Genomic DNA, 26737 nt, shown 5'->3' with positions numbered 1-26737 from the left:
TGTATATTGAATACTGGAATTAACTTGATAAATTTTAACATTAGTTGCATGCACTGTAGATATGTGTAAAGCATAATTGTTTACTTTCATCTCAGTCACAAACACTGACATAGGAAGGTTTGAACTCTTATTGTAAATATACAAGACATTTTCTTTGTGATGAGAGCTTGGGTCCTTTTTCTTTCCTTGTTTTGCTTTTTCTGCAAGTCTCTCTCCACAGAGAAGCAATTAAGAAGGTACTAACTCCTAGTGTCTGGTATTTTGAGAGCACTTTAATAATTTTGACAGTTAAAATATTACTTACGTTATTCTTATGGGTGGCAAAATAAAGGTGTTGGATAAAGTTATTAATGATAAAGCAATTCTTTCCTCCTATTTTCCCTCCCCCCCCCACCCCCCCGGAATGCTTTGCTTTGTAACAGTCTTTAATTCAGTCAAAATCTATCTATAGGCTCTTCACATTTGCCATTTTCTGCCTACATATGAGAAGGTATGTCTCAAAATGTAGCCTTTTTTTTTTTTTTTTCTTATCCTGTAATGCAATCTGAGATAAGATTTTCTAAAATTGGGTGTAGTCCCTTAGATGGCTTGTAATAAAGTGCAGTAACGCAGGTGTACCAGCCGCAGTTATATCACTTGGCAGAGGAGCGCAGGCCTCAGCGGTGAGGTGTTAATGGGGACATAAAGCCATGCCCCTGCGCCCCACTTGCAGATTCATGACTAATGCCCTTGCTTTTTAGCAGTGTTTTACTTTTGCCATAGAATTTTAGCTGTATAGCTTCTACATGCTATGAAAATGTGAATGTTCTCAGATTAGAGGAAGACCATTTCAGAGGTGGAAGAAGCAATTCCTTTTCTCAAGGAACTGTAGAGTTAGGGTTTGTGCAGAGACACTTTGCTGAAGAGCTCTGTCGAGGACCCAGGCAAGGTTTGCTGTGGTATTTCCATTTTGTGCTAGCTTGTCCACTGGCTCTGTTTCACGAGGCCCGTGAAATGCTTCATGTTCAGAGTACTGTTTTGAGTGGAATATTCCCCAGTGGTGGTGTTATTGCTAAGCTTTGACGAGCAATGCTGCAAAAAATAGTATACAAGGAATTAATATTAAACCAAAACCTTAATCAACCTGCCTCTTTACTGGGTACGTAACTGCTGTGGCATGCTTTATTTTGTCAGCACATCTTCCTCGCAGAGGCAGGACGCGATATGCATGGCTCTCCATTAAGTGGGTCTGTAGCAGGGGACTGAAGGCCGGCTCTGAAGCCTCTCCCCCCCTCCCCGATGTGCGTAGCTACTGCAAGGTATGGAGCCTCAGCCGTTGGGGCCGGTATAACCTTCTTCCTGCCTGATAACCTGAGGCCGCCACTGCCTCTGTAAGATGATTTAACTGTTTCTCTGCTTGACGCCAAGCTCCACTAGTGATTTCTTCACCCTCAGAAGCGTTCTTGCAAGTGGATGTCTATACAGGGACTGCAATGAAAACATCTTGAGACTGCAAGTCTTAAAACAGTCTGCTGCAGTTGTCCTGCTGGATGAGCTAAAGTAAATCTTGCAACCTTTCCATGGCTTTTCATATGTCTACCTTCCTTATAATTATCTGCTGAAAAACATTATATGAGGAATGTGGTGAAAGCCTTGGATGACAGCCACCCGGGGTTTGCATAACGTTGCTATAGGCTTAACCTAAAAGAGGGGATGGCTTTCATTATTGGGGGTTTGGTGCCCATCCTGATGCTGGGCCTTTTGGTACAGATTAGACCTGGTGCTGTCAGGTGCTTAGATGGAAATTGATCCTGGAGAAAGGAAAGGAAGACTGGTTTCATCCCAGTAGGATTAACTGTGATGAGTGTATGGTCATGGCTTTGACCGTACATCGAGGACGGCTCCTGTAATTGTCGCAGCTTGGGTCTGTGTTAGCTGCAATGCAAGGAATTGCTCACAGGCTGACTTACGTCTGCAAATAACCCTGTAGCTGCAATTCTCCCTCCAGCACCTCCACCCTTAGTTTACATCAGTGTGATGGAAACGTTTCCTACTGTTCTTCTCTGCTTGCAGCTCATCAAGAGTTACAGTTGAGCTCAGCCTGAGACAGAACAGCCCTGTTAAGTCTCTTGTTGAGCTTGTGCATCTCTGCACTTAGATTGACATGAGCTGTGAAATCAGAGTAGTCCCTTGCTGCACTGACACAGGAAAAAAACGCACTGATAGGTTTGTGCTTGATGACTGACTCTGAATACTTTGTGCCCAGATATTTATATTACTTTATTATCAGCTAGTAGGAAGGCATTTCCCGCCAGTAGGGATAGCGTAAGCTTAATGACTTTTGGAAGTCTGAAACTAGAATAAAAGGGTGTCGGGGGTGCCTTATAAATCTCCCCACTGGGAACCGTTCTTCATGTTACCAGTGTATTTGATTACTGGAGCCATCAGCAGTGAGCTAGCTGCAAGCTGTTTAGCATAACCATGCTTTCACTGCTTTTTGTAAAGTCTAACTTAAAAGTGCTAATTTAGAGCACTAGGGAAACGTCTGCCATGTCTGTGAGGTGCTCACTGAACAGAGAAACACATCCGATTGCGATCAACAGCATCTTGTGTCTGAGTTTGTGTCTCTTTCTTCAGCCTTGTGGCATGTAGTCTCTTTGGGATTCCCGGTGAGCAGAGATGTGTAGACTGAATTCTTTTAAGTAGTCCTCAGTCATGTGCATTGGGTTGTAGAAGCTAAACGTGAAAAGGCCACCTAATAGTAAATCAGTCTGGGGTGAGTTACTGTTGTGGGATTCACAGACAGAATTGGTAGGAGAAGGGAAGGGGTAAGTGACCTAGAAACAACTATTTGAATAATAAGTCTTGCCTCTTGGGACACTTAACACCAAATTGGATTAGGCAATAGAAAATTCACAGCGGGGAACATCTTTTGCATTAACTAGATTAAACTTCCGCTATCCCTGATGAAGATGGGTCTAGTAAAAGTACAAGTGTCTAATCTAAAATCCCTACAAAAGCTGACAGCTCCACGGCTTGCATCTGTCACCTGAGCTTGTTGGATATCCAGGTTCTGCAATTGCCCTATGCATGGTTTGCTGTCTCTAGGAGGCAACATCAGGTTTGCTTCAGGAAAGCCCTTTGCACCAAGTTCTTGCAAAACTGAGAAGTGAAAGCAGTTGCTTTTTCTGAGAATGACTGACTGTTTTGATAAAGTGAGGAGTCCCCTTCCAGAGATGAGCAAGGCACTCTCCTCCTTTCTGTTTCTGATGAGGCTCTGGAAGGATTTGGAGGGTAAAAGTTTCCCTTATTTAATGATATGATCTAAGTTAATATTCTTCACCTTCAGGCTGGAAAAGTAGACCATTTATTGTTGTTTTCTGCACACACTGGGTTCTCTTTCCACAAATCAGCTATTGGGGATCTTCCTGTTTTGCATCTGTTACAGTATGCTGGAGTTTTTATTAGAGTCTTTATTCCATGATGTACTAGAAAATGCTCGGCCCATTGTGGCATTACAGTCTTTTCATTCTTTTGAATCTATTTCTTCCCAAGTAAATCTGAAGGAAGCTTGCATTAATTTGAACTTGTGATAGTGCCTCCCTGAAAGGGATCCTAGGAGTATGAAGGGCTCTCAAGGGTCCTAAAGCACCTTAACTCGACCTCATGTTTCCATAGTGCTAACATGCTTTGGCATAAAAATGGGGAAGTTAGTGATCTGAAACACTTTCCTTTTTAAAATGTAGTTATCCTGGCTGCCTAATGTCTGGTATTGTAAACTGAATCCTGATCATGTCAGTAGTTTGCTCCTTGGCTTTAAAGATGAGGACAACAGTAAACCATAAGGTTGAACTTCACGGGCATAAGCAGTGCTTTTGGCCATGTTTTGTTTTATAAATATGTGATGATGACAAATACAAGAGAATTCCTCAGTGCTAAAGGAACTGGTGGTGAGGAGAAAAAAAAAATAAGAAGTAATAGCGCTTATCATTTTTGTCAAGACAAGTGGCTGGTGTAAGAAGACAAACCTGGAAATTCTTTCAGGCAGCAAGCTCAATGGCATTTTGCTGTGGTGGGGTTAAGAGCCTGCTGACTTTCCTTGGGTGTCTTAGTTTTGCAGATATGGTAGTGGGGAGGTTTTATGTTGAAAGTGTTACTTGACTGTATAGTCTTAATATAATTTAATGATCAACAAGACTATCTTCAGTCTCCACACGAAGGGAGAAGGCTCCTGACCTCACATACTTGGTTTGATGAGAGGGACGCCTTGCATTTCACTCATTTCTGTTAACTGGCTACCGTGCACATCAGACCTGTTAAAGACACCATGCCTGGTGTAATCCAGACCTTTTCTTCTCTCGGTTGGTTTTTGCTCAGATTTTTCCATTGATGTTCACAAGCAGTGGCATGGAGGAGCTTCTTCCTTCTGTGAGGGAAGGAGGATATGGCCTCTGCCTCTTCAGCCTTGGAGTGTCCCATGTTTGTTTATTATTTATATCTATGAGTGAAAATGATAGAAATATATAAGTAAAACCCAGGATAGATATGTTCTTTATGAACAGGATTATCTTTCATAATCTTAGGTGGCTAACTTTTAGTCATTTAGTCTGGGCTGTCTCTTCAGACACAAGCCTGTATACACTTGAAGTGAAGCACCGTGCGGGGTGCTTGTCTCTCTTCCCTTTCTGCCCCCAGCCCAGGCAGCTGTCTGGGGTTCAGCATCTTGCTTTCGGACAGAGGCAGTGAGGCAAGATCCACTGTGTCTGGCCTCTGCCTGCATCGCACCTCCGTAGAGAAAACCCGGTGGGCACCTGATGTGCTGCGTGGTGGTGGCGGCACCCGCAGCTGTGCAGTCTGTCCCCCGGGGGGGGTCTGGAAACACAACCCTGCAGCAAGAGGTTTTTGGAAGATAAGGGGTAGAAGTGAGCTGAATTGCATACAGGGACCGTGAGTCCCTCAGATCACTGCTGGTGGAAGACGGTGGTACCTGAGAACTGCTGCCTGCTTCGCCCTGGGGTGTAGCTGTGGCAGCTCTCGGTTGTTGGGAGAAGGCACTACGGCTTCTGCCTTTAAACACCTTCGGATGTAGCTGCAGTTGCATCAATAAATCTCTTGTGCTGGGATTGGATTTCATAGGCTTCACTGAGAAACTCAGTTTTAGGGAAGATAAAACTCTTCATTTATAACTGTGTTACTGAATTTTGGTACCTCCTAAAAATAAACCTCTTAAATTAATCACTTAATGACAGCCACGGGAGAGAGAGAATGTTATGGTGGACGGATTTGATCTGAATTTACAAGTAGTTCAGCTTTTGCAGTCTGTATTTCTTAAACTATTACCAGGAATCATAGCCTAACTCAATCCAGATGCACACTAAAAATATCAGAGGAAGAAAATCCTATGTAAAATAAATGCACCAGTGTGTTTCGGGGGTCCGGGCTGTGTTCCAGTGGTTCGCTTCAGCAGATCCCCCGCTGGGGCTGGCTGCATGGAGCTGGCAGTGGGGGCCAGCCCTGTGGCAGCCTCGGGGGGCAGCACCCACCGATCGCGCCCCGTTTCGGAGCGGGACGGACGCATCTGGACGCAGGTTTTGGGACTCCCTGGCTGCCCCTGAGCCGGGAAGCGGCCGGTGGCGTGGGCAGGCAGCGGGTGGGCAGGTGGCCGGAGATAATCCCGTGGCCACGTGTAGGAAAGCTGGTGCTGGGCCTGGGCCTGAGCCGGGGGGTTGAAACCGCTCTCCGAAACCACACCGCACGAGGCAGGCTGCCACGCCGCGCTCCCCAGGCGGGCGCCTGCAGCACGGCCGCCCTCGCCGGCCCCCGGGCTTCCTCTGCTTTGGCTACAGGGTTGCTGCTGCTCTGTTAGAGGGTTTTTTCTCACTCGCTTGTCACTAACAGTTGGTGTGAATGAATTTTGGTTTGTTTTGTTTTTTTCTTTCTTTCTCTCCCCCAGTTCTTTAAATGTAGAAGGCCCCAGAGGCTTCTTGTGGGGCATTGGCAGTGCTGCTCCAGGGGTGTGAGTGTGTGGAGCTGGACAGGGGAGGTGTGCCGGCGTGTGCAGGGACCTGCAGCGGCCCCCAGGGCGCCCGGGCGTGGAGGAGGGCAGGGCTGCATCGCTGGGTGAGAGGAAAGAAGGAGGGAACAAAAGTCCAGGCCTTGGAAGGAGGAGGTTCTGAGAAGAAGCTTCTAGGCAGCAGAAGCCCAGTGTCCTAAAAGTGGTGGCAGGCACCTGGAGTTTGGGAGTGAGAAGGGCTGGCAACCTTGTCACGAAATACAGCAGTGCTCCCCTCATCTGCTGTGGCTTTGCCAGTCCTTACTCAGCCTGTGTCAGCTCCTTGGGCAAAGCTTTCCATAGCTTCTCCTGTACAAACTCCTAAAAAAACAGCAATTACATGATGCTGTAAGTTGCATAGTTTGTTTCTGGTTTTCCTTAACGTCCCGGTGGTCTGTGAGTAAATGTCATCCCCACTGTTCAATGGGAGATCTAACTGTGCAGCTACTTGCATAGGAGCACATGGTGAGCAAGAGTTAGTACAAACTTTCTAATTGTTATTCCTTCAGAGACTTGCTTCCCTCCTGAGCAAGAGCACCACTCTGAACTCATCCTTAAGCCCTTGTGTATTTGTGTACCTAGATGTCAACTTGTGACTCAACTTCTTTTTGATGCCTGGAGAGAGAGATGCTGTTTGCCTGGGCCACATTTAAGCAGTAAGCTTGATACCATTTAAAGTGCAGCATAACTGTATTCCCCGCCGGCCTATGGCTTGACACGAGCTGTGCTGTGTGCCTGTACTTAGACATCTTGCTTTAAAACCTAGCTGTATTTTGCTGGACTGCTGAAATTTGGGCCGGTAAAACACTGGTATATGAATATTGAAAAGGTGCTGTGCAACTTGCAGTAGGTAATCTGTAAGGTTGACAGAGTGGGAATTATCAGTGAAATGTTTATTATTTGTGCTTTGAGTGTGACTCTTCCCTCAAGCCTGGCAGGCTCGGCTCTGCCCTGCTCCCATCATCAGCCCATCCCCTGCAGCAGTGCGACCTTGGCCTCAGCCCCCCAGACTACGGCTCAGGGCTGATGAGGGGCAGAGACTACGTTTTAGTGGTGCCTAAGGGACTGGCCTTCTCTTTGTGCATGGTGTGCAAACGTTGAAGAGGCAGTAACCCCTCCTCTAGCGATTAAAAAACCTAAACTGATTCTGTTTACATGAATGGATGCTAACTTCTCTTACTTGTTCGTTAAGCTTCGTATCTCTTTGACCTTTGCTTCAATCGGCTTTGTATCTTTTGTCTTTCCTGCTTTCTAATCCAGAAAGCTGTTGCAAAGGTTATTATTTTGAAACTGCTTTGTACCCTTTTTTTTATTTTTTTTTTTTTAAGAATATAGAAATAAAACCTATTAAGGAGGAACAGACATCAACTAATTAATTTTCTTGGTTTGTTTCTCAACATTGGACTTTATTATTGTCTCAATACCTAGTTTGCCAGGAACCATCACAGCCAGACTATGTCTAGCTGGATTCCCCTCACTGAACAGCATTAATCCATTACCTGGGGTGCTGGAGGCCAGGCTGTCCCAGATAAGCACCACGCAGGCACTTGGGTGGCTCTGCAGAGTCAGCCAAGGTTGACCACAGCTGACACGGAGCTACAGCCAAGTCCCCTGGACTCTTGACTTCTCCTCCATAGTCCTGTGTCTCGAGTGCCACCCGGACTGGAGAGTTTATTACTGCTGGAGAAATACCGGTCTTGAGATGACAGTGTGAACATGCCCTGCTTTGGGATAGGAAGAGGGGGGGGTCAGGGCCAGGATCCCCAAAGCCTTCTCCAGCAGCGTCTCAGATATCCCCTGGCTTGCTGGCTCTGGCTGGCTCTGTGCTGGCTGCTCACCTTCCTTACATTGCACCTCTGATCTGGGCGCCGCGCTGGAAACCCCGAGCTGCGTCTGGACGCGTTCAGCAAGAGGCCAGGGTAGGCTGGGGCAGACTGCTGCACTTGCACAAGAGGGGCTGAATTACTGCTAGAGAAGAATTGCCTCTGAATGCTGTACAGCTGAATTCCCCGATGCTGCATTCTGGCTACCAAGTCTAACACGATTCAAGCTGTTTTTGTGATGAACCAGCTCTGGCGTAAAATACTGTCCTGTGGCCGTTCAGAAGAAAAACTCTAGGAAGTTAATCTCAGCTTGTTTGTTGGTTTAATAGATAGTGTCAGGCAAATAATTTAATCTCTCTGTCTCCATTTACCCCATGTATGTGAGATTTTATAATCCTGGAAAAAAAACCGTGGTAAATGTTATTGTTTATAAAGTGCTTTGAACCTTATTTTAAAAATAATATAAATAAGAGAGGAAAGAAGGAAAACCATCTAGGATCTTAATTTATTTCCATGGATATGTTTCTAAACACATGATTTTTTAAAAATTAATGCAAACTCCTAGTTCAGACAAGGAAACAAATCTACTGTTTGGAAAAGTTTGTTTTGTTTTGTTTCCTGGCTGTGTTAGGCTCTCAGTGGGAACAGTTTGTATCATCACCTGCTTGAGAATTCACAACTGCATTACCAAGTATCCTGGCACGGCTTTTCAGTCATGCTTTATACAAATTGAGCAGTGCGACAGGCCATCGTCATTAACTTTATTTCTACCAAGGAGGCTTCCTCATGGTGGTGAGTGCGTACTGCCTGAATGTTTCTTCTAATACCTTTGGCAGCGTGGCCCGGGGAGGAGCCCCAGCGGGCAGAACGGTCCCGCTCTCGAACTGGAGCAACTCGGCACCCCGAAGCACTGCCCGGGGCGGTTCCGCTCCCCTCCACCCCGTGTGCTTAATGAGAATTGCCATACTTTGTTCACCTTAGGAAGGAGATGAATCCTACCAGTTCTTTTGAAATTATCTTCACTGAAGGGCTTCACAGGCTCTTGATCATTCTTGTCTTTCTCTTTTGAACTCCCTCCGACTCTTTGTACAAAGCACATCTCAGGTTAATTTTTAAGTGATTATTTTAATAAGTGTGCCATACAGCTTTTCCTTTGGGGTTGGACCAGGAGCTTCATACTGGATCTATAGTTACTTAGGCTTCTTGACCTGGATTGCTTTGGTGATTTTTTTTTTTTTTTTTTTTTTTTTTAGCTACATTTGTGAACTTGCTACATATTTACAAATCGATACAGGGGCAGTTTCATCAGTTTTAGCTGCTGAAAGACAACATTATTGTGCCCTGCTTGATGCAGTCATGGTATAAACACATGCAGTGTTGACTAGGAAATGAATATCAACATCTTCTGAGTAACGGTCTCATTGAGCTCTCAATTAGGGTAGTAGTAGGTTTTTCTCTCTCAGAAAAGTGTTAACACTTCTTTTAAAAACAGATACATAAAAATGTTCTGGGGGCAATCTATCCAAGAAGAGGCAGCCAGCTGAGATTCCTATGCAGGGAATTCAGGTTTAAAACCTTCCTCTCAAACCAAGAGCATATCAGGGTATCTCATGGATGTGTCCTGACATCTGGGGGTAGAAGTCTGTCTCTCCTGCCTATAGTTCCTGTCTCATGATTAATGGTCTCCACCATCCCCAAACTGGGAGCCCGAGGGAACCCTCACAGAGGAGGCACTGCAGCTTGATGGTTGTAACACACAACCTGGGATACAGGAGATGCCTCTTTGAGTTCCTCTCCTGAATCGAGTAGCAATTTCAGCCTAGGTCTCCAGCCGACAAGGGTGGTGTCAATCTTTCTTTACATTTAACACAAAGCTTTGTCCTGAGAAGCCCTTCCCTAAAATTTTGTCTAAATGAACGCATTTTCTCACACACGCACAAGTTTTTTAGTCGATGGAGGAATTCCTAAACAGGCCCGGTACTGAATCCCGGCGGGAGATGCTCCTGGGTTTTCCCAGCAGACAAATGCTCTGTGTGAGGCTGCCTTGCAGTAACTCGGTGTTGGCCATCCGTGGTTTTCTCCCTGCAGAGCCTGTGCTCGCTCCCTGGCCCGTGCCTGCGAGCTGTGGGGAGCAGAGCCTGGACTCTGCGGGTGGGAAACTCTGGGTAAAATGTCCTGTATGGGTTGAGGGAGGGTGCAAATGTTTCCATCCTTGGAGATACTCTTGCTCAGCTGGCTGAGGTCCTGCACAGCCTGCTCTGACCCTGTTTAGGGAGAGGGCTGGACATGCAGGTCTGACCTCACTACACCTATGGCTCTTATTCGGATTCCCATCTCCTTTGCAAATGGACAGACTTGCCCTCATACTGGCTACTTTTTTCAAGAAGTACCACGCAGCACTGCCACACCTGTGCTGTCAAGCACCTGGTGATACAAATGACGCTGTTTGTTGATGTATCGGATGTTTCTGTACAGGTGCTGTACCAGTTCTTGGACTGACAGACCCAAGACTCTGCTACTTACTGGATGGCTTCCTCTTCATTTATGCAGTGGTCATGACAGCCCTTTTTGTGAAAGCAAAGGTCAGTCCATCCAAACACTGACGCGTTCGGCTTTGGTGGTGTAAACAAGGTGGGCTTAGCTGTAAGGTGGGGGTGGAGAGGAAGCATGTCTCTTAGAATAAGACTTTCTTATTTTTTTTATTTTCTCTTTTTTGTGTGGTTGATTGGTTGGTTGGTTTGGTTGGTTGGTTTTTTGTTTGTTTGTTTTTTGTTTTGTTTTTTTTTTTACTTTTCTTGTTTTCTGATGCCAGTCTGAGCAACCTGGGGAAGTTCTTTCTGAGGTCTCATGAATGGAAGGGAAGAGAGTATATAAGAGTGTTTTGATGCTACAGTTACGGATGTAGTCGGAGATTTTGGATATTGTTGCTGGGAAATGCCTGATCAACTGTGATGTGGTTTCTTCTGCTGCTTTGTCATTGGAAAGAGAGGAGGGGAGACACAGAAAGTTCAGGATAAATGCCAAGCTAGTGAAGGATGTATTAAAAGGTCTCAAAAAGTCAAACATCTTTTGATAGTACGAGCGTGGTGATACAAATGATATAACCCCAACAACCACACGAAAGGAGTCAGGGGGATGGCCCGGACACAACTTGATGGGCTGTTGTTACCGTCCAGCAGCTGTTCAGCATCTGGGGAGACACTTGGTGGCTTTAGTGCACTTCCACGGAAGAAGGTAACATAATGGGATGGAGACATGCACGCTTCCAGACATACATGTGCTCCCAGAGCTCCGCTAACCGCAGGAGCGGCGCTGCCCGCCTCTCCCCGGCACGGGGCACTCCAGCGCAAGGCTGCTTTCGGGCAAGCCTGAGCAGGCCAAAAGGTGTCTTGGCCGCTGCCTGCACAGCTGGCTCGGCCTCCCCCCAGAAGCAAAGGCTTGCTGTGCTGGGGATCCCAGCTCGCTTCTCGCCAGGTTCTGGCTGAGGTCAGCAGCAGGAGCCCTGGCGGGGCCATGTCGTGCTGCTGCTGGTGCCCCACCGGCCCTTCGGTGGGATCATTTCTCAGGGCTGCAGAACCCGGAGGGAGGGATGTCTGGAGGAAACGAGCAGCGCTTGGTAATGGCAAGGGAGAAACCTTTTCTGTTGCCGGTGTAAATGCCGACTGCCCATGAGGGTGCTGCTCTGGGGCTGGAAGCCTCTTGGAGGGAGCCAGGGGGCCGAGCCGCTGGGGCGCCGGGTGTGGGCACCATCCCTGCCCGCAGGAGCTGCGGGGCGAGCGTGCCACAGCTGAGGAGGGCTCAGCAAAGCATCCGAGGAGGAGGGTGAGCCTGGCACGGGGAGCGCGCGGGGCTGCTCCCGCGGGGGCAGAGCTGGAGCTGGAAGCGGCGCCTGGTCGGAGGCACCTAGAGGCCCTCACCTCCAGGTGTGGGAGCGCCCGCTGTCCTCCCGGCCTGCCTCGCCGTTTGCTGGTAGCGTGCCCAGCGTTCGGCTGCAGCAAGTGAGCTGCTGCCGGAGAGGAGGCGGCATGAGGAGGGGGGAAGCCGTGCCTGCGGTTACGCTGGAGTCTCGCAGCCGAAAGCAGCGGAGGCGCTGCAGCTAAAGCACCACCCTAAAGCACCAAGAACCTGGTGAGGCAACTTCCAAGGGGCCTCTGTCTTGTCCCAGACCTAGGACTTTTTTATAAATCTTCCAGGCCGTGCCATATCTCTAACCTCGCCTCCTGGCCAAAGGAATTGTTTGTGGAAGCTTTTGCTGAGGGCACAGCCTCGTCTCAGTTGTGAGCTTTTTATTTGTGGGCCACACGGACGATGCACGTGAACATTTAGGCTTCGCTGCAAGAAACATGGGTTAGATGCTTGGTCAATGACTGGCCCCACCAAAGGTTCAGTGGTGGTAATGGTGCTTTTGAAGGGAAAGTTGTAATTACTGCAAATATGATTTTAAAGAACAAGTCAAGTTTATCCTGTGCCTAAAAACAACCCCATCTTGAAAGTTGCTATTAATAAAGATTTTAATATATGATAATAACTCAAGACCGTTAAAGCAATACAGAATATAGTTTTACACTGTTTTTTAAAAGGACTGGAACACAAAGTAGCTGCTCTTAGTGCCCTAAAATTGCCCTTTTTTTCCTAAAGGTTTGGCTCAGCAATTCCCTGCTTATAAATATTGTGAGGAGCAGAGCCAAAGAGGAGCTACAGAAGGGAAACCGAGATGCTTTGAGTAGCTGTGGCCTGGTGTTAGGCGCAAGTACAATGACCCAGCTGCTGAGAGCAGCCTGGCTGTGGGGCTTGTACTGCCTGCAGTCCCACGGGCGCCCAGGTTGGCTGCTTGTGGGTTGCCCTGTTTCTGATGGGAGTAACTTGTAGGAGAGAGGGGATGAAAGCCCTGAACGGAGCCACCGTCTCTCTGCTCATGGTATGGTCTCTCTTCCAGCTTAGCCAGGCCGCTGAACCACAGCTGCAACCAGGCCAGGATGATGTGTATAATGTAAGTAACTACTGCTTTTTGTTTGCTTTCGAAGCTGCTACCCAGACAGACCTTTTGGGGCACTTACAGATACTGAATTAGCTGTGGATCAGGAAAACTTTGGATGACCCGGCTAATGAAAGCGCTGTGCCCAAGTGTGCAGCGCAGCAGTTGCAAGGAGGAGAGATGAAACCTGGCAAGGGCAGCCTCTGTTGTCACTTACCTGGCCGGGTGCTAGACAGACACGAGGGCTGCAGGTTCCCGGTTTGATCCCCCCGAGCTGAAGGCACGCCGGGAACCCCGACCGTTTCAGAGGCAGCGCTCGGTGCGCTGCAGGGTGGAGCGCGCCCGCGAGGGCTCTGTGCGTGCAGGCACCGGGCCCTTATCTCTGATGTGCACACCCCAGTTTCTCGCCCGGCCCGCAGTGCCCGCCGTTCCTTGGGCGACTCACCGGCACGCCACCGCCCGCCCGTGTCGCCGGAGTTATTTGCTGTGGGCCGGAGAAAGGGCAACCGCCCAGGAATGCTGCGCTGCCCGCTCTGGGCGGCTGCAGCTCCCGTGGGGAGTGCGTGGGGCCTGAGTCACCGCAGCCCCTCCAGCCCCATAGCTTTCCTCTCACCCCGCAGCGCGGCCTGGGTACCAGATCATACCGGAGGCGTGCCTCACCCGCTGTGCCCCCATCACAGGCGGCGTCGGGTGCCTCTTTAGGCAGCGAAAGGGGACAGACAAGATCCTGTCTGTCCTTCCTAACTAAGGTGCTCGCTCACGGCAGCATTAAACTCTAGCTATTTTTGCCATGTCTAGTTGTCTTTTAATTTATTTTCTCTCACACTTTTTGACCAGAGCCACATCCTGTGTGATGTATGAACACTAATGCATTTTTTTCAGTTTAAGAAATGTTGCTCGTCACCTTTTCAGTAGCTCTGTCAGCTGCATTATTCTGACCTGAAATCTCTCCTTTGCCCTCTTCCAAAGTAACCCTTCCCAGCTAAGAAATGTGTTGGGCATAAAATTTCTGTAGCTTCTTGATGTAAATTTAGACAAGCTGTTCTGTGAGAAAAATCAAGATCGTGGACCTTCACCCACTAGTCGGAGAGAAAGCATGAAAGTCAGAGTCCCTCCCCCTCACACTCTCTCGTTTTCAGCTCATTTCTACTTAAGAAAAGTTCTTGATGCAATGGCTTGCAGTTTTGTGCTGCACAGACCACTCTGTCATTTCCATGGCTTATTCATAGGCATTGTTGTTGACAGTTGCCTTAAGCGGTAAAAATAATTTCTAGCTTAGTTACGGTACTTGTGAAGTTGGACACCAAGCAGGGTTCCCTTTCTTCTCCTGCGTTAAGTCAAGATCTATTTTTTCATGATCATAGTGTCCGTCACTGCCTCTTGCTTTCTTGTTTCAGAAACTGTCTCGTGGGCGCCGAGATGAGTATGATGTTCTGGGGGCAAAGCGAGGTGCAGACCCCGAGCTGGGCGGGAGACACCAGGTAACTTCCTCCCACACACGCAAGTTTTTTCTTTTAATCTGGTTCCTTTCTTCTCATGTCTAACCGCTGTTTAGACATGCAGGCAGTCAGCACGCCTTTGCTAAGCACAAGTGCTTTCCTGGAGAGGGAACGGCAAAATCTGTGTAGTAATTCAGGCGGCTGGCAGCGTGGCGGGGCCAAGAGTAAACCTTCCCCCCCCTCCCCTTTGATCTTTGCCCCTCACACCCCCCTGTCACTTTGTCAGGTTGCTGAGAGCTTGCAGCCGCCCAGAATAGGAAGTGACACTCGGCCTCGGGGCGGATGTGGAGCGGGCAAGGCAGGAGTGGGTGTTTGGGGAGAGCTCGCTGCACGTGATGCAGCCAAACAAGTGCCAACCAAGTAAAGCAGCGGCCAAAACAAGTGTTTCTGCTGCAGAGCCCAGCAGTTTCAAAGGAAAAGGGAGGGGGAACCTTCTGCAACTGCGTGTAGGGCTTGCCTGCAGGTGACAGCTGTAGGGATGGAGAAGAACTAAATTTTATCAATTAATAAAATTAAGTTAATTTTCCAGAAGACAGATTGTCTTAACAGAGCCTTGAGGGTGGGAGCAAGACTTGAGGGTGGGGGCAAGACGGACTGGAAGGGGTTCAGCACCTTCATTGAGCTGTAGCTGTGCCTGGGGGCAAGGGCACAGGCACAGATAAGATGGTGGGGGATGCTGGTAGTGCAACACCTGGGCAACTTTCTTCTTTTGTTTTACAGCAGAGAAGAAAGAACCCTCAGGATACTGTCTACACAGTGAGTAGAAAGACCTGGAGGGAGAAGAGAGGGAGGGAGAGAGGGAGGGAGGGAGGGAAGTAGGAGTTTCTATTTCATAGGAGACATTTTGCCCCCTACCTCGTTTAAGCTTTGGTTAAACTTAACAGCTGCTTTCAAAGACCTCTCTTCCCTTCTACCCCCCCTTTTTTCGCTAGAAGATTTCCACTCCCTTTTCTGTGATGGGAGAAAAACATTGACTGCCTGGGCAGGTGGGAAAAAGAATTTGGATCAAGATACCTGCTTATCCCTTTATGCTAGCCCTTAGTGACTAACCAGCCTTCGTCCCATGTGACACATGCTGCAGTATGTTATGGGCTTGTTCTCCAGCCTCTCGGACAAAGGCCAAATGCCAGTGCATCTAAGAGCAGCTGCTTAGGAACCTCTTGTTTTAATTACCTCTGTCTAAAGGTGGTGGTCTGTGCTCCAAAGGATAGATATCTGAATGCTATTGCTCACGTCTGACCTCGAGTCTTTCTGGGTGTTTGGTGCTTGCTGAGAAATGAGCTTGTTTCCAAGACTGGCCTTCATCATTATTGAATCGGGTGCTCTGATCACAGCTGGTTGTAAGCATTTGGGAACTGCTTCCCCAGGCAGAGGAAGGAAGAGCTCCCCTTTCTTAAGCTTCACCCTGCACTGTTACACTTCCCTTTTCTCTGGGCCTGAGCTGCACGTTTGGGTTTGTCTCCTGAACAAATGCTGCTTAGAGCTTCTCTTTGGAGAGCTTTGTAGTCTCTGGTGCCAGTCTAGATAAATGACTTGGTTGATGGTGGAGTTACAGTCATTTAAGTGTTTGGAGATTAGGTGGTATTGATATGTTGAGCAGATCTGATCTTCTATAGCATCTACTTAAATGCACGTTGGTCAAGTTCCACCACTGTCCCTTCTTCTCTGGACTATACTGAAGTTTTGAAGGCAAGGCAGTCCCAGAAGCACCGGCTTGGAGCGCGGTCACCCAGGGGCTGGCTTGGCTTTTTTGGTAACACGCTGACTCTTTCCCCCTCTCTGCTTGCAGTCGCTGCAGAAGGACAAGATGGGCGAGGCCTACAGTGAAATCGGAATGAAGGGAGAGGTGAGTCCTACTTTCCTTCCTGGTGAAAGCCTGGGATGAAACATTCTTCGTTGCCGCTCCCTTTCCGTGCAGCAGCCCCGGCCGCGCGTAGCTGCCTTGCACAAGGAAGTCTCCGTGTTGCACAGCACCTACAGGCTCAGCTGAGAGCAGTTACCTACTTCCTGTAGTAACCACTGTGTCTGGTGCAGCAGGAAATAAGACGTGTAGCTACAGCGTTATTGTAGCCCCAGGACAAGGTGGAGGTCAGACGTTAGCATCAGCTTCATCCCATCAGTGTTGGAAACACAGCCCGGGCATCAGCAGTGTCCCTGGGCGGGTGGAATAATGTGAAGACTTTCCAACTTTTGGACAGAATTCTGATGGCTGCCCCAGCTGAGGAGGCAGAGGGTATGAGGTAGGTGAGGAATAGTTGAAGGAAACATCTGGTTTCAAGCCCTGCAACGTCTGTGGCCCAGAATCCTGCATTAGCTGAGCATGTTCCTCCAGAGCAATTCAGAGCTGGAGGTTCCGGGTTTCCCCCGTGAGCTGTGGAGGCTGGCCTGCTTTACAGGCACAGGTGGGCATTTGCGAGCTCCGATCTGTGCCTGTCTTCAGACAAGTAATGGGGGAAACATTCTCCTTCCTCCACCTCTGCTCTCGAATGTTTAAGGAGGAACACATCAGTTATGTCTCAGGCTAGCAGCAAACGGATAGTTTTAGCTTAGCTCTGTGCACAGGCTGCTGGGGGAGGGAAGCTTGTTTGGAAAACAAACCATCTGAGGATGCTGGGGATACATGGCAAAATGAAAAATCGCTGTGACCTACACAGGTTCTATTGTATGTCAAAGTGTCTTATATATCAACTTTCACATCCCTCTGAAACATGAAAAAAAGGGGCATTTCAAAACAAAGTTAGGTGTGGAGAAATGCTGAAGCAACCCTGACATTTAATCCCCTCCCCTGTTTTATTCTAACGCACCGCTGCCATAGTCAAGCTCAGTTTACATTCTGTGGGTTCAAAGAGTCGCACCATGTTTTTACGAATGTTTCTATTTCCCCCAAAACCTTTGCCTCAGTCTAGATATACAAAAATTTAACAGGCTGCTGCAGTTTTAATTGTGGCAGGCACTTGTTTGCCCGTGTTTGTGATGCAGTCAGTGCTCTGCTGCGGTGGGGAGGTTATGACTAGTCCTGGGCTTGGCGTGCCAGGCTCCAGGCGGGGGGGCTGCAAGCCCTGCCCCCCCTGGTTCTCGCGTGGAAATGGCACGCTTGTGCCCAGCTGGGCTGCTCTGGGATGCAGCAGCAAGCGGCTTCGAGGAGGTTTAAATCTGTACCTGGCCCGTACAAGGTGTGTGACCCTGTTTGCGTGCTCTGCTTGCACCATGACAGTCCCGGAACCTGTTTTGCTGAATTCTGTGTGACTGTCCCCAGCCAGCCCTGTCTGCAGTTCCTCTGAACGCCTAGAGAGCTTACAGAATGCGTGCTGCAGAATTTACTTCTCCACGGCAGTCCAACAGAGGTCAGGGTGCCTGGGGCACCAGCTGACACGCAGCAACTCCAAACATACAGCCCCGTTTCTTTTCTTCTAGGTCTGCCTTCGGCTCATAAAACAATCAGTGCCTGTAGGAATGCTGCCAAATCTCTAGACATAAAGTAAATCAAAGAAATAGCAGCATTATAACAGGAAAATATGTCACCAAACCAAAATAATTTCCTTTCACTTCCAGTCCTTGCTGTTTTCTCCCTCGCAGCGTGCCTGGGCTGGTCCCGGGTGGGGCAGGTGCTCTCCCTCCTGCACAGGGGGTGTCCAGCCACGCACGGCTGCTGCCCCTCGGTACCGGGGGGGGGGGGGGTGGGGGGGAAGCAGCGGGTTTCTTTCCTTTCGTGTGATCGGGAAAGTGCTCATTCATCTCTGCCCGTCTTTCCTTCCCAAAGCAGCAGAGGCGGCGAGGCAAAGGGAACGAAGGTGTCTACCAGGTAGGCAACACACCCGGCGGGGCGGCTGCTCCCCTCATCTGTCTTGGTGGCTGAATTGTAGCCTGTCGTTGGGTATCGAAGCGCAGGGGGCGAAGCGTGCTGAAGCAGAGCTTTCCAAGGGCCTTTCTGCGGATAGCTACGCAGAATCAGGGCAAAGACCACACTGCTGGCACTGTGATAAAGTGGCTGCACCTTCTAAATACCGCTGGCCCGACCGCGTGCCTAGCTGCTGGGGGGGGAACCGTTGCCACAGTCCCACATCTTGGAGAACCACCTCTGGCCGCGGCAGATGACCCCCGCGGTTCTGTCTCTGATTCGTTGCTGCAGAGCTGTTATAACTGAACCTGTCAGTGGTTCAGCCCCTCCCTGCAGCCTAGAGCACAAACGGGTCAGCACCTCCGCTCCCTTGCTGCCCTGGGGGCTTGCAGTGTTGCGCACACAAAAGGGAGGGCAAGGGGTCCATCAATAAGGCCTTATTTCAGCTGCCACGCGTGATCGTTCCAAAATCCATTCTGCTTTCAGTAGAAGCTTGTAAGTTGCCACTAACATCTCAAAATGACCAAAATAAAATATATATTAAAAAGTTCTTCTGATGTAGCACATGCCAGGGAGTTTTGCTGTAACGTGGCACCTTTGTAACTAATGGCACCTTTCTTCAAAACCTGCTCTACTGAGGTAGTCAGAGGCTGCCTTGTCGGTGTACTCCCTACGCCACTAAACGTTCATAGCAGGGCAGTGAGGGGCAGCGACTGGTTCTACCAGCGGGCACCATGGGGCTTACTAAATCCTCACCCCTCTGCTCTGGCAGGCTCCCGGGCTGTCCTGGGGCTCTGCCACCCCTCCTGCTGCCCGGCTCTTGGCTGCAGCGGGGACCCCAGGGTCCCGTACCGGTACAGCCCGGGCGGCACGGCCGGAGCCGGCGGGCGGGAGGAGGAGGCAGCCCCGCAGGACGGGCGGTGGGGGCCCCTCTGGAGCCCCGCTGCCAACTTCCCCGGGGTTGCGTCTGACTCGCTGCCCTTCCACATCAAAGAGGAGTTCAGAGAACAAAGTTATTGACGTGAGGTCTGGTCGCGTAGCTAGTTAGCAGACAAAGTTCATTCTAGCATCAGTTAGCTCTGAATAGTCAACAATATGCAAATAAAATATACGCTAAAGGCCTGCACAGCTGGTGAGGGCGAGTTGCTGTAGTCATAGGTTTGTAACAGTTGTTCAGGATGCAACTTGCCTTCAGGTGACTGCTGTTGGCTCCATACAAAGACTAAGGAATCACTCACGAGTAAAATCTCTGTGTGTGGGGGGGGAAATAGAATTATTCTACTGAGCCCCTGCCACCCTGTTCCTGACCAGTCAGCTGGGGAGAACTAAGCACTCGCACCTCACCCGTTTTTCTCTTTTTCAGGGACTCAGTACAGCGACCAAGGACACTTACGATGCCCTCCAAATGCAGCCTTTGCCCCCCCGCTAAGCAGGAGTCAGCGAGGGGGTGGGCAGGAGTGGGAGGTGCCCACCTGCACCCGGGAGGAGAGGAGGGAAAGCCGTGCTCATCCGAAGCAAGCACCGTGTGTTTTCTCAGTGCAACCACCTGCTTCGGTTGGTTGGTGCACAGAGGGAGTGGGTCTGGACTTGGTCTGTCTCTCCTCCCCTTCCTCCTGAACCCTGTAACCGCAAGCTTTAGCTATTGACATGTACATATCTGTAAAGTTGTCTCCAATAACAGTGGTTATTAGGCTGATTTTTGTAAGATTGGTGTTGTGGGACCAGACCACACCTACTAACAAACAAACACGGCTGTTTCTGTAGCTCTTACTCGCCTTCCAGGGGTATCAAGACATGTAATTATGGTTTCATTGCTTTTAAAGAACTTGTAAAGATAGGGCTGTAGTTATTTCCTGTAGTATTTATCTTAAGACTAGCGGGCACAGACCAGATGATAAACTTTTTGCAGCTCTCACTTCTGGGCCACAGAAACTGTACAAAAGCCAACGTAAACGCAGTTATCAGTCCAGAGAGATACGGGTTCAATCATGTAATGCCTTTTTGATGAACTAATAAAGATACGTCAAGGACGTGTGTGTACGTGTGGGCAGGGTACCAGCTCCTTGGCTGGCGCGGTCAGGCTGCACCAGTTCCCCGGCAGCAGCGTGAGCTCCCGGGCACGCTGAGGAGGAGGGTGTTCCCCCAGGAGCTGCTACCCCCATCCTGGGAGGTGGGACGGGGTGCTGGAAAAGAGCTGTAGGCCCAAGTATAAAAGGGACGCTCACCTCCTGCTCCATCCTCAGTTGTGCCAGGGACTTACAAGAGTGTGGCATGAAGCCCGTAAGCAACTCAACCAGGACAAAACCAGCCCAGTAAAATAAAGGGTGTTTTAAGTCAGGTTCAGCCCACCGGTCCCGACGGAGGGAGCGGAGCTAAAGCAAGACTAAATCTAAAGCTGCTGCTGTGGACCCTGCCCAGGTGTGGTTACCTGTTCACGTCAAGGGACTGGGGCAGCAGCAGGAACTCACTGGAAGTGCTGCTGTGTAAATCACACGGCTGTGCCTAACTGCTTCGGCAGAAAAACCTGTAGGTGCTTGTAGCTTTTGATGAACATTTTAAAAACACTAGATTTGTGCAAAAAAACCCCGTGAGATCCCATGCCTGGCAATGAATATTTCTTGCAACAAATTTCTTAGCTCCCTTACTGTTCTTCTGCAATGACAAGAAAAATCTGAGGGAATTGGGTGATACCTCAAACAGCTGAGCTGAAAACTACAGTAAAATGGCTACTGCAAAGCACTCTTACTCTTGATCCACGAACAAAGAGGACTGAAAATAGCTTTCTTTTTTTAAATGATAACCATATTTGCAAGATGTAGAAGTCAAAAGTTTCAGCAGTCATAAAATACCAACCACTAAACACTGGGGAAGAAATTCTTAGAGAAAAAGCCCCCCACCTTTATGCTCTTTATCTATAAATGGATCTTCATTTCAAAAAGCATCCAACTCTTGTTTCAGGGACACTCACCGTTGGTGTGAGCTGAGGCTTCTCTTTACCTTCAGGAGGCAACTGGAGCTGTTTTTTCTTTTAGGAGAGGAGCTGATGGTAATCCAGAAGCAGAACAAAAGCTTCAAGTGGAGCGCAAAAAAACCTGGGTTTGCCTCCATGTTGACAAGACAAAGAGCAGGAAAACAGTCTTCTGGCCCAGGTTGATGTGTCAGGGGAAAGGGGAATGAGCCTGCCCCTGACACATTTGAAAAACTACAAACAAGTGCATACATGTTAAAACACTTGGAAAATGGTTTAATGATGTTTACAACAGAAATGAACTGTACAATTACAGTAAGTTTAATATATATAAAAAATTACAGCAGACAAATGCATCTACACAAAATCTACCTTTTCATTCTGATTTACTGTAATCTACACAATCTCTCAATGCCTACAGCTATCTGTAGGCAACCACTGGGAAAATAATAATAATAATAATAATCATAATAATAATAATAATAATAAAGGACATCTTTAAAGAGACAGCATTTCACCTTCCTCCTCACCCCTAGTGTGATCAGCAAGGTTTTGAAATGTGTGGGACTCTCACATTTCAGTCTCAAGAGAAGCTTGGGTTGCGTTTGGGTACGGGTACTCCCATATGGCCCTCGATTTCAAGTGTTCTGCTGACCTTGAGCGTATAAATGCAGTATATGAGGAAGGGCAAGAGAAAAAAACCTCCCAGCCAGTGTAAGCAGGCAGTTGCACAGAGTAGTGAAACAATCAAGACCAAAAATCTGTCTGTCTTAGAAACGAAGCAAAAAGGGACTGCCCAGACACTACAGACGTGCACAAATCCTTGTCTCTTCGAAAACTACTGCCGGATTTAGAAGAAAGGGCTTGTTCTTCAACTCCCGATTCTTCATACAAAGGGTCAGTTTTCAAACGAATGTGTCCGTTAAATACTTTTTTTTAAAACAAAATTTAAGCTACTTCCTCTTTGGCCCATCCCTTAAAAATAGTGAAAACCCCTTTACACTGAGAAAGAACCTCAGGTCAATGGGGAAAAACCAAGAACATGCTGTCTCTTTAAAAAGAAAGAAAGAATCCCAGTTGGGAGCGGCCATCAGTGAAAATGCAATCCAAATTGTCGGTCTGGTGGAAATTCCTCATGGAATATTATGTACAGTTTAAAAACCCTTAGTTGCTTTTCTTTTTATTTATGAACACCTAGGCAGTGAAAACTGTTATGTTAATACATACATAGACACACCCAAAACATACAAAAATACTATTATTTCAAACTACTAAGAATAGGACAAGTTCAGTTATCTCCATGCTATGACTTTAAGAGCATTACACTGAAACAAACAAGAATTTAAACGACAATTTTTTAATATCCCAGAAATATACCAAAATATACATCTAAGCTTTGGAATTACTGAGGTTAGACTAATGCAAGTGCTGGGTAATCGTACTTAATACACAAGTCTAAGGTTCTGCAGGAAAGAAATTATCTTTGGTATCTGCATCAGGCTAATAATATTAACATTTGGATTTTGCTTTGGGATAGAGCTTGTATGACCCTAGAACCAAACACCCCCCAATCAACTGAGATTAAAAAGATCCATGTAAAAAGTTCCTCCATTTGCAATCCCCCCCCCAAAAGTTAAAAAGTCACAGGCATCTACCTAGCATAAAAGGTTGAGAAATACAATGCATAGTTGCACAGTGGTGCTGCAAAAATAAAAGAAATCTAGAAAAAAGGAACTAGAGGAGAAATGAAAAGCTGCTTCTTCTTCTTCTTTCAGGGATTTCTCACAACAGGACAGCCTCTTCCAAGCAGTGACGGGGGGAGGGGGGAAGCTCAGAAGTGCACCTCAGCGTGTATTAATCAACATCACCCAGCCCCCAGAGGGTTAAAGCACCCAGCAGAGCAGCCAATCCTGCACCCAAGTCTTCAGCTCCTCAACCCACCTGCGAAGCCCCCGGCAGCCCCCTCCCAGCGCCCCCGCCCCAGATTTCGCCCCGGGGCGGCGAGTTTCTGCCCGGGGCCTTTCGGGGGCCGGGGGGCCCTGGGCTGGCCCCCCCCACCCCCCCCACCCCGGCTGGCAGAGACCCTCGCCGGGCCGGGCCAGGCCTCGCCTCACAGATGGGCTTGGTGCTGAAGACGCCCTTTGTCTTTGGTTTGTTTGTTTGTTTTGAGTTTATACAATCATTAGGAAATCTTTGGTTTTGGCTGGAAATTTTAAAAGAACAAAACAAAACAAAGAAACCGCCCCCTCCCGACTTATAGCAGCCACCGTGACCTGACAAAGCTTCTCTTTCCCATGGGGGTAGGGGAACTACATTCAAATAAAGATGGACCGGGTTAAGGATGCAGCTTCTGCCCAGGTTGGGGAGCGGGGAAGGGGTACAGGATTGTCAAATAATAAAGAAGAAAATTAAATATTTGGAGATTTCTTTTTTTTTTTTTCTTTTTTTTTTTCCTTTTTTTTTTTTTTTTTTTTTGGTTGTGTTAAAAAGCGAGTAGCATGTACGCAGCACGGGGCTGAGCACACCTCCGGGCCCTGGAGCTCAGCACAGCCCCGGGGCAGCTGCCCCGGGTGGGGAAAGGCAGCGCGGGTGGGCGGCCCTTTTCCACGGAGAGTGGAGGGGAGGGGGTGGATATTCACAGACTAATCAAGAGGACCCCTTGTAACCAAAGGAAATAAGATAAGATTGCAATTTGCCCTCACTTTGCAGTAGCTTTTAAGCAGCGACATTCAGAGGCGTTAGGGGGTCACTCCCCAGGTTGCAGGTCACGGGGTGCTATAGGCCAGAGTTCAGTGTTAATCAAAGGAGGGAGGGCAGACTTGGCAACTCTGTAGGGTTTGGAGAAAGTTAAAGCAAGTTACTCAGTTACGAGTTAGAAATGAGGTATACGACAGCTCCTGTACCTGTGGCGGATAAACACCCCACACCTACTCACACCTAGCCTTAGATACTACCACAGAGGAAGGAAATGGAACAACAGCACTGGCGGGGACGAAGAAGCTACTACCCGGGTCCTTCCCACGGACCGCTGGCACGTGAGGTGCCCCGCGGGGACCGGCGCTGCTCCAGACCTCGTCCGACCCCCCGCGGGCGGCTCGGCAGCGATCCTGTCCCCTCCTGTCCCCTCCTGTCCCCTCCCGTCCCCTCCCGTCCCGCGGGGAGGCCCAGTCCAGCTCCCCGGGAACCGGCGCCCATCGCCGAGCCTTTCGCGCTGCCTTCTCCCCGCGGACTCGCTCGGGTGCAGGGAGCACCAGGGGCGCGGAGGCCGACACATGGAGAGCGAAAGGGGGAAGAACTAAAGGTTTTGTCTCAACTGCCTTGTTCTCAGGACACTGTCACGGGTGCTCTCGTTCCCAAATTGTTTCTCAAGGGGGTTGTGCTATCTCCACGCCTCGCCCCTTGGCATGCCGTTTCCAATGTCTTAGGATTCCGTCTGTTTAAGAATTTCAGGTTTCTGTAGCACCGCAGCATGCCAGCTTCACCCGCACACAGCGTTATCACCTTCAGGGAATAGGGCTTAAGTAGCTGCTGCTACAAAATTCAGCAAAGGCAGTATGAATCCTGAAGTGGGGCCTACAACAGGTGAGAGAATTTGGGGAGGAAAGGGGAAGTTAACGTGATGAATTAAGTACCTTACGGTCTTATGTAAAGCTCCGCCGGAGAACATTCACCAGCAGACCAACACGGTTTTAAGACAGATCAGCATTTTGGTCTGAGCTACTTGACAATGTCCTGTTTGGTAGAGAGATGAAATAAGGCAGAGGGGGGTATGTTCCAGTTCTGGGGCTGAGCCTCAGCAGCACTAAGGAACACCAAAGGGTATCATCTTCCCTCGCCTCCCACAAGCTGTTTCATTTCCTTCCTCAGATTTGTTTTCCTTAAAGCACACTTTGTTTTCCACTTCTTTTGTTCCAAGTGCTCTTTTCTTTGAGAAGTCATTTCTTCAATATCCCTATTACCTATCTATAAATCTAACTAGCTCTTTGAAAAGTCACACAATATTAATACCACTTTTACATAATGTCAGAACAACAATTCTATTAGTAAAGCTTTCAGTGAAGTTCTGCAACCCGATTGGTGTCCGGAGGAAGAGTAGCTGGACAACCCACCTCTCCTCCTTCCTCCCTCCCTCCCTCTCTTCACAAGAGCTCACCAAGTTCACTGATAAAACAACTCAGCCCAATAGCACAATACATGAACATGTACGAGGCTACTCTGGGGAGCAAAGAAAGGAGTCTTCAGGGTCCCTCCCTTAAGAGAAAGACCACACGCAAAAGCTGTTGAACAGACTCTGACCTTGGACTACACTGCTTCCACACTCGAAGGAAAGAAACAGTTTTCCCTGACTGTATCCCAACATCAGCCTAAGACCTGCAGCACTGGGCAAGCCCCCCCCACCGTTTGTCTTCACAGAGCCAAAGCAACTCTGTGCAGAAAAGGTGGGAGCACCCACAAGAGACAAGGTCCTTACAGAAAGGGACACTGACCCAAAGCTCAACACCACCCCCCCCCCCCAGCTTCTCCTCTTACCCGCTCCGAGAACAGCAGAGCTGACAACGTATCAGTGCCTTTGGTTCCCTACGAGGCCACTGGGCGTTCTCCCACCCCAGTGGAGTCGAGCTCCTTTAGAAACCCACCTCTCTCGACCCCCCCCCCCCCACAGCCAGGCGCACACACGCACTTGCACACACCCCCACGCACACCCTCCCCTCTTCCCCCACTCCGTCAGCCTTGGAGGGAGACGAGAAGGGAGCCGGGGGGCCCAGACGGAGGGGGCTGCAACACCCTCCCAAGGCAGTAACCACTCGCTCCTCTGCTGCTCGCACCGCGACACCAAGACATATGCCAGGAGAACGACCCACTCCCTCGCCAACAAGCCCTCAAAGCTCCTCTCCCACGACTGTCTCACAGTATTTCAACCCTTTCAGGCATACCAGCCAGGTGTTAGGAGTAGGTTAGCTTTCACTTCTCAGTTTGGTTTTTTCTTTCATAGTTTTTGGTCTAGACAGGATTAGCATTGCTATTAGAAAAGGAAGTGTTTAAAAAGTTTTCCACCTATCATCAAGCACTACAAGCCCTACATTCAGTAACAAGACGAGGGGGATAAAAGGAACCTGTTTCACTTTTGCTCTCCCAGATAGATTAAGATGCGACAACCGTTCTTCTCCCTCCCCGAAGTGAAACACAACGGACCCAGTTCAGCTCTGGAGCAACCCAACTAACTGAAACGGATTTACACCACCTAGGTTGTTTCTAACCCAGTACAGCCATCTTCTTTCCCCCGAGCCTCCTGGAGACGCGTTGTCTCATCTTTAGATCCCAGCGAAGGGCAAGGAAAGGCCAAGAGGGAGGGAAGTGTGCGCACACTCGAAAGGACCCTGAACAGCAACCCAATCAGTAACCTGCATGCCACCACGTGCTGTGCTGCAGATTAGACCACAGATAAACCAACCAAACAACAATCCCAAACCCAGGAGCGACAAAATGTTTCCTTTGGCAAGACAGATACAAGGAAAAAAATTCATGAGCAAACATTTTCCTTCTAACACAGTCAACCCCCTTCTCTGCCCCCAACATCCACCCACCCCCACCCAACCCTATAA

The 26737-nt window shown here is 48.8% G+C and overlaps 1 protein-coding gene across 4 annotated transcripts in view; it reads left to right on the top strand.

Moving 5' to 3' along the window:
• CD247 (CD247 molecule) overlaps window positions 1-20196 on the top strand; it is a 66297-nt gene extending 46101 nt beyond the window's left edge. For 2 of the 4 annotated variants that reach the window (XM_032988231.2, XM_032988232.2), the window contains exons 2-8: window positions 10330-10436; window positions 12791-12844; window positions 14227-14310; window positions 15049-15084; window positions 16118-16174; window positions 18089-18130; window positions 19530-20196. In XM_032988231.2, coding sequence (XP_032844122.1) covers window positions 10410-10436; window positions 12791-12844; window positions 14227-14310; window positions 15049-15084; window positions 16118-16174; window positions 18089-18130; window positions 19530-19595 — 366 coding nt within the window. In that variant the 5' untranslated portion in view covers window positions 10330-10409 and the 3' untranslated portion in view covers window positions 19596-20196. Of the gene's footprint in view, window positions 1-10248; window positions 10437-12790; window positions 12845-14226; window positions 14311-15048; window positions 15085-16117; window positions 16175-18088; window positions 18131-19529 lie in introns of those variants that run through there. The other 2 variants (XM_032988230.2, XM_042789034.1) reach the window with 2 other exon arrangements.
• The last annotated feature ends 6541 nt before the right edge of the window (window positions 20197-26737 follow it).

This window comes from Tyto alba, unplaced genomic scaffold (genome assembly GCF_018691265.1).
Source record: "Tyto alba isolate M040663 unplaced genomic scaffold, T.alba_DEE_v4.0 Super-Scaffold_14, whole genome shotgun sequence".
Taxonomy (NCBI): domain Eukaryota; kingdom Metazoa; phylum Chordata; class Aves; order Strigiformes; family Tytonidae; genus Tyto; species Tyto alba.
Note: the sequence above shows the minus strand (reverse complement) of the source record. Positions and strands in the feature narration are given on the sequence as shown.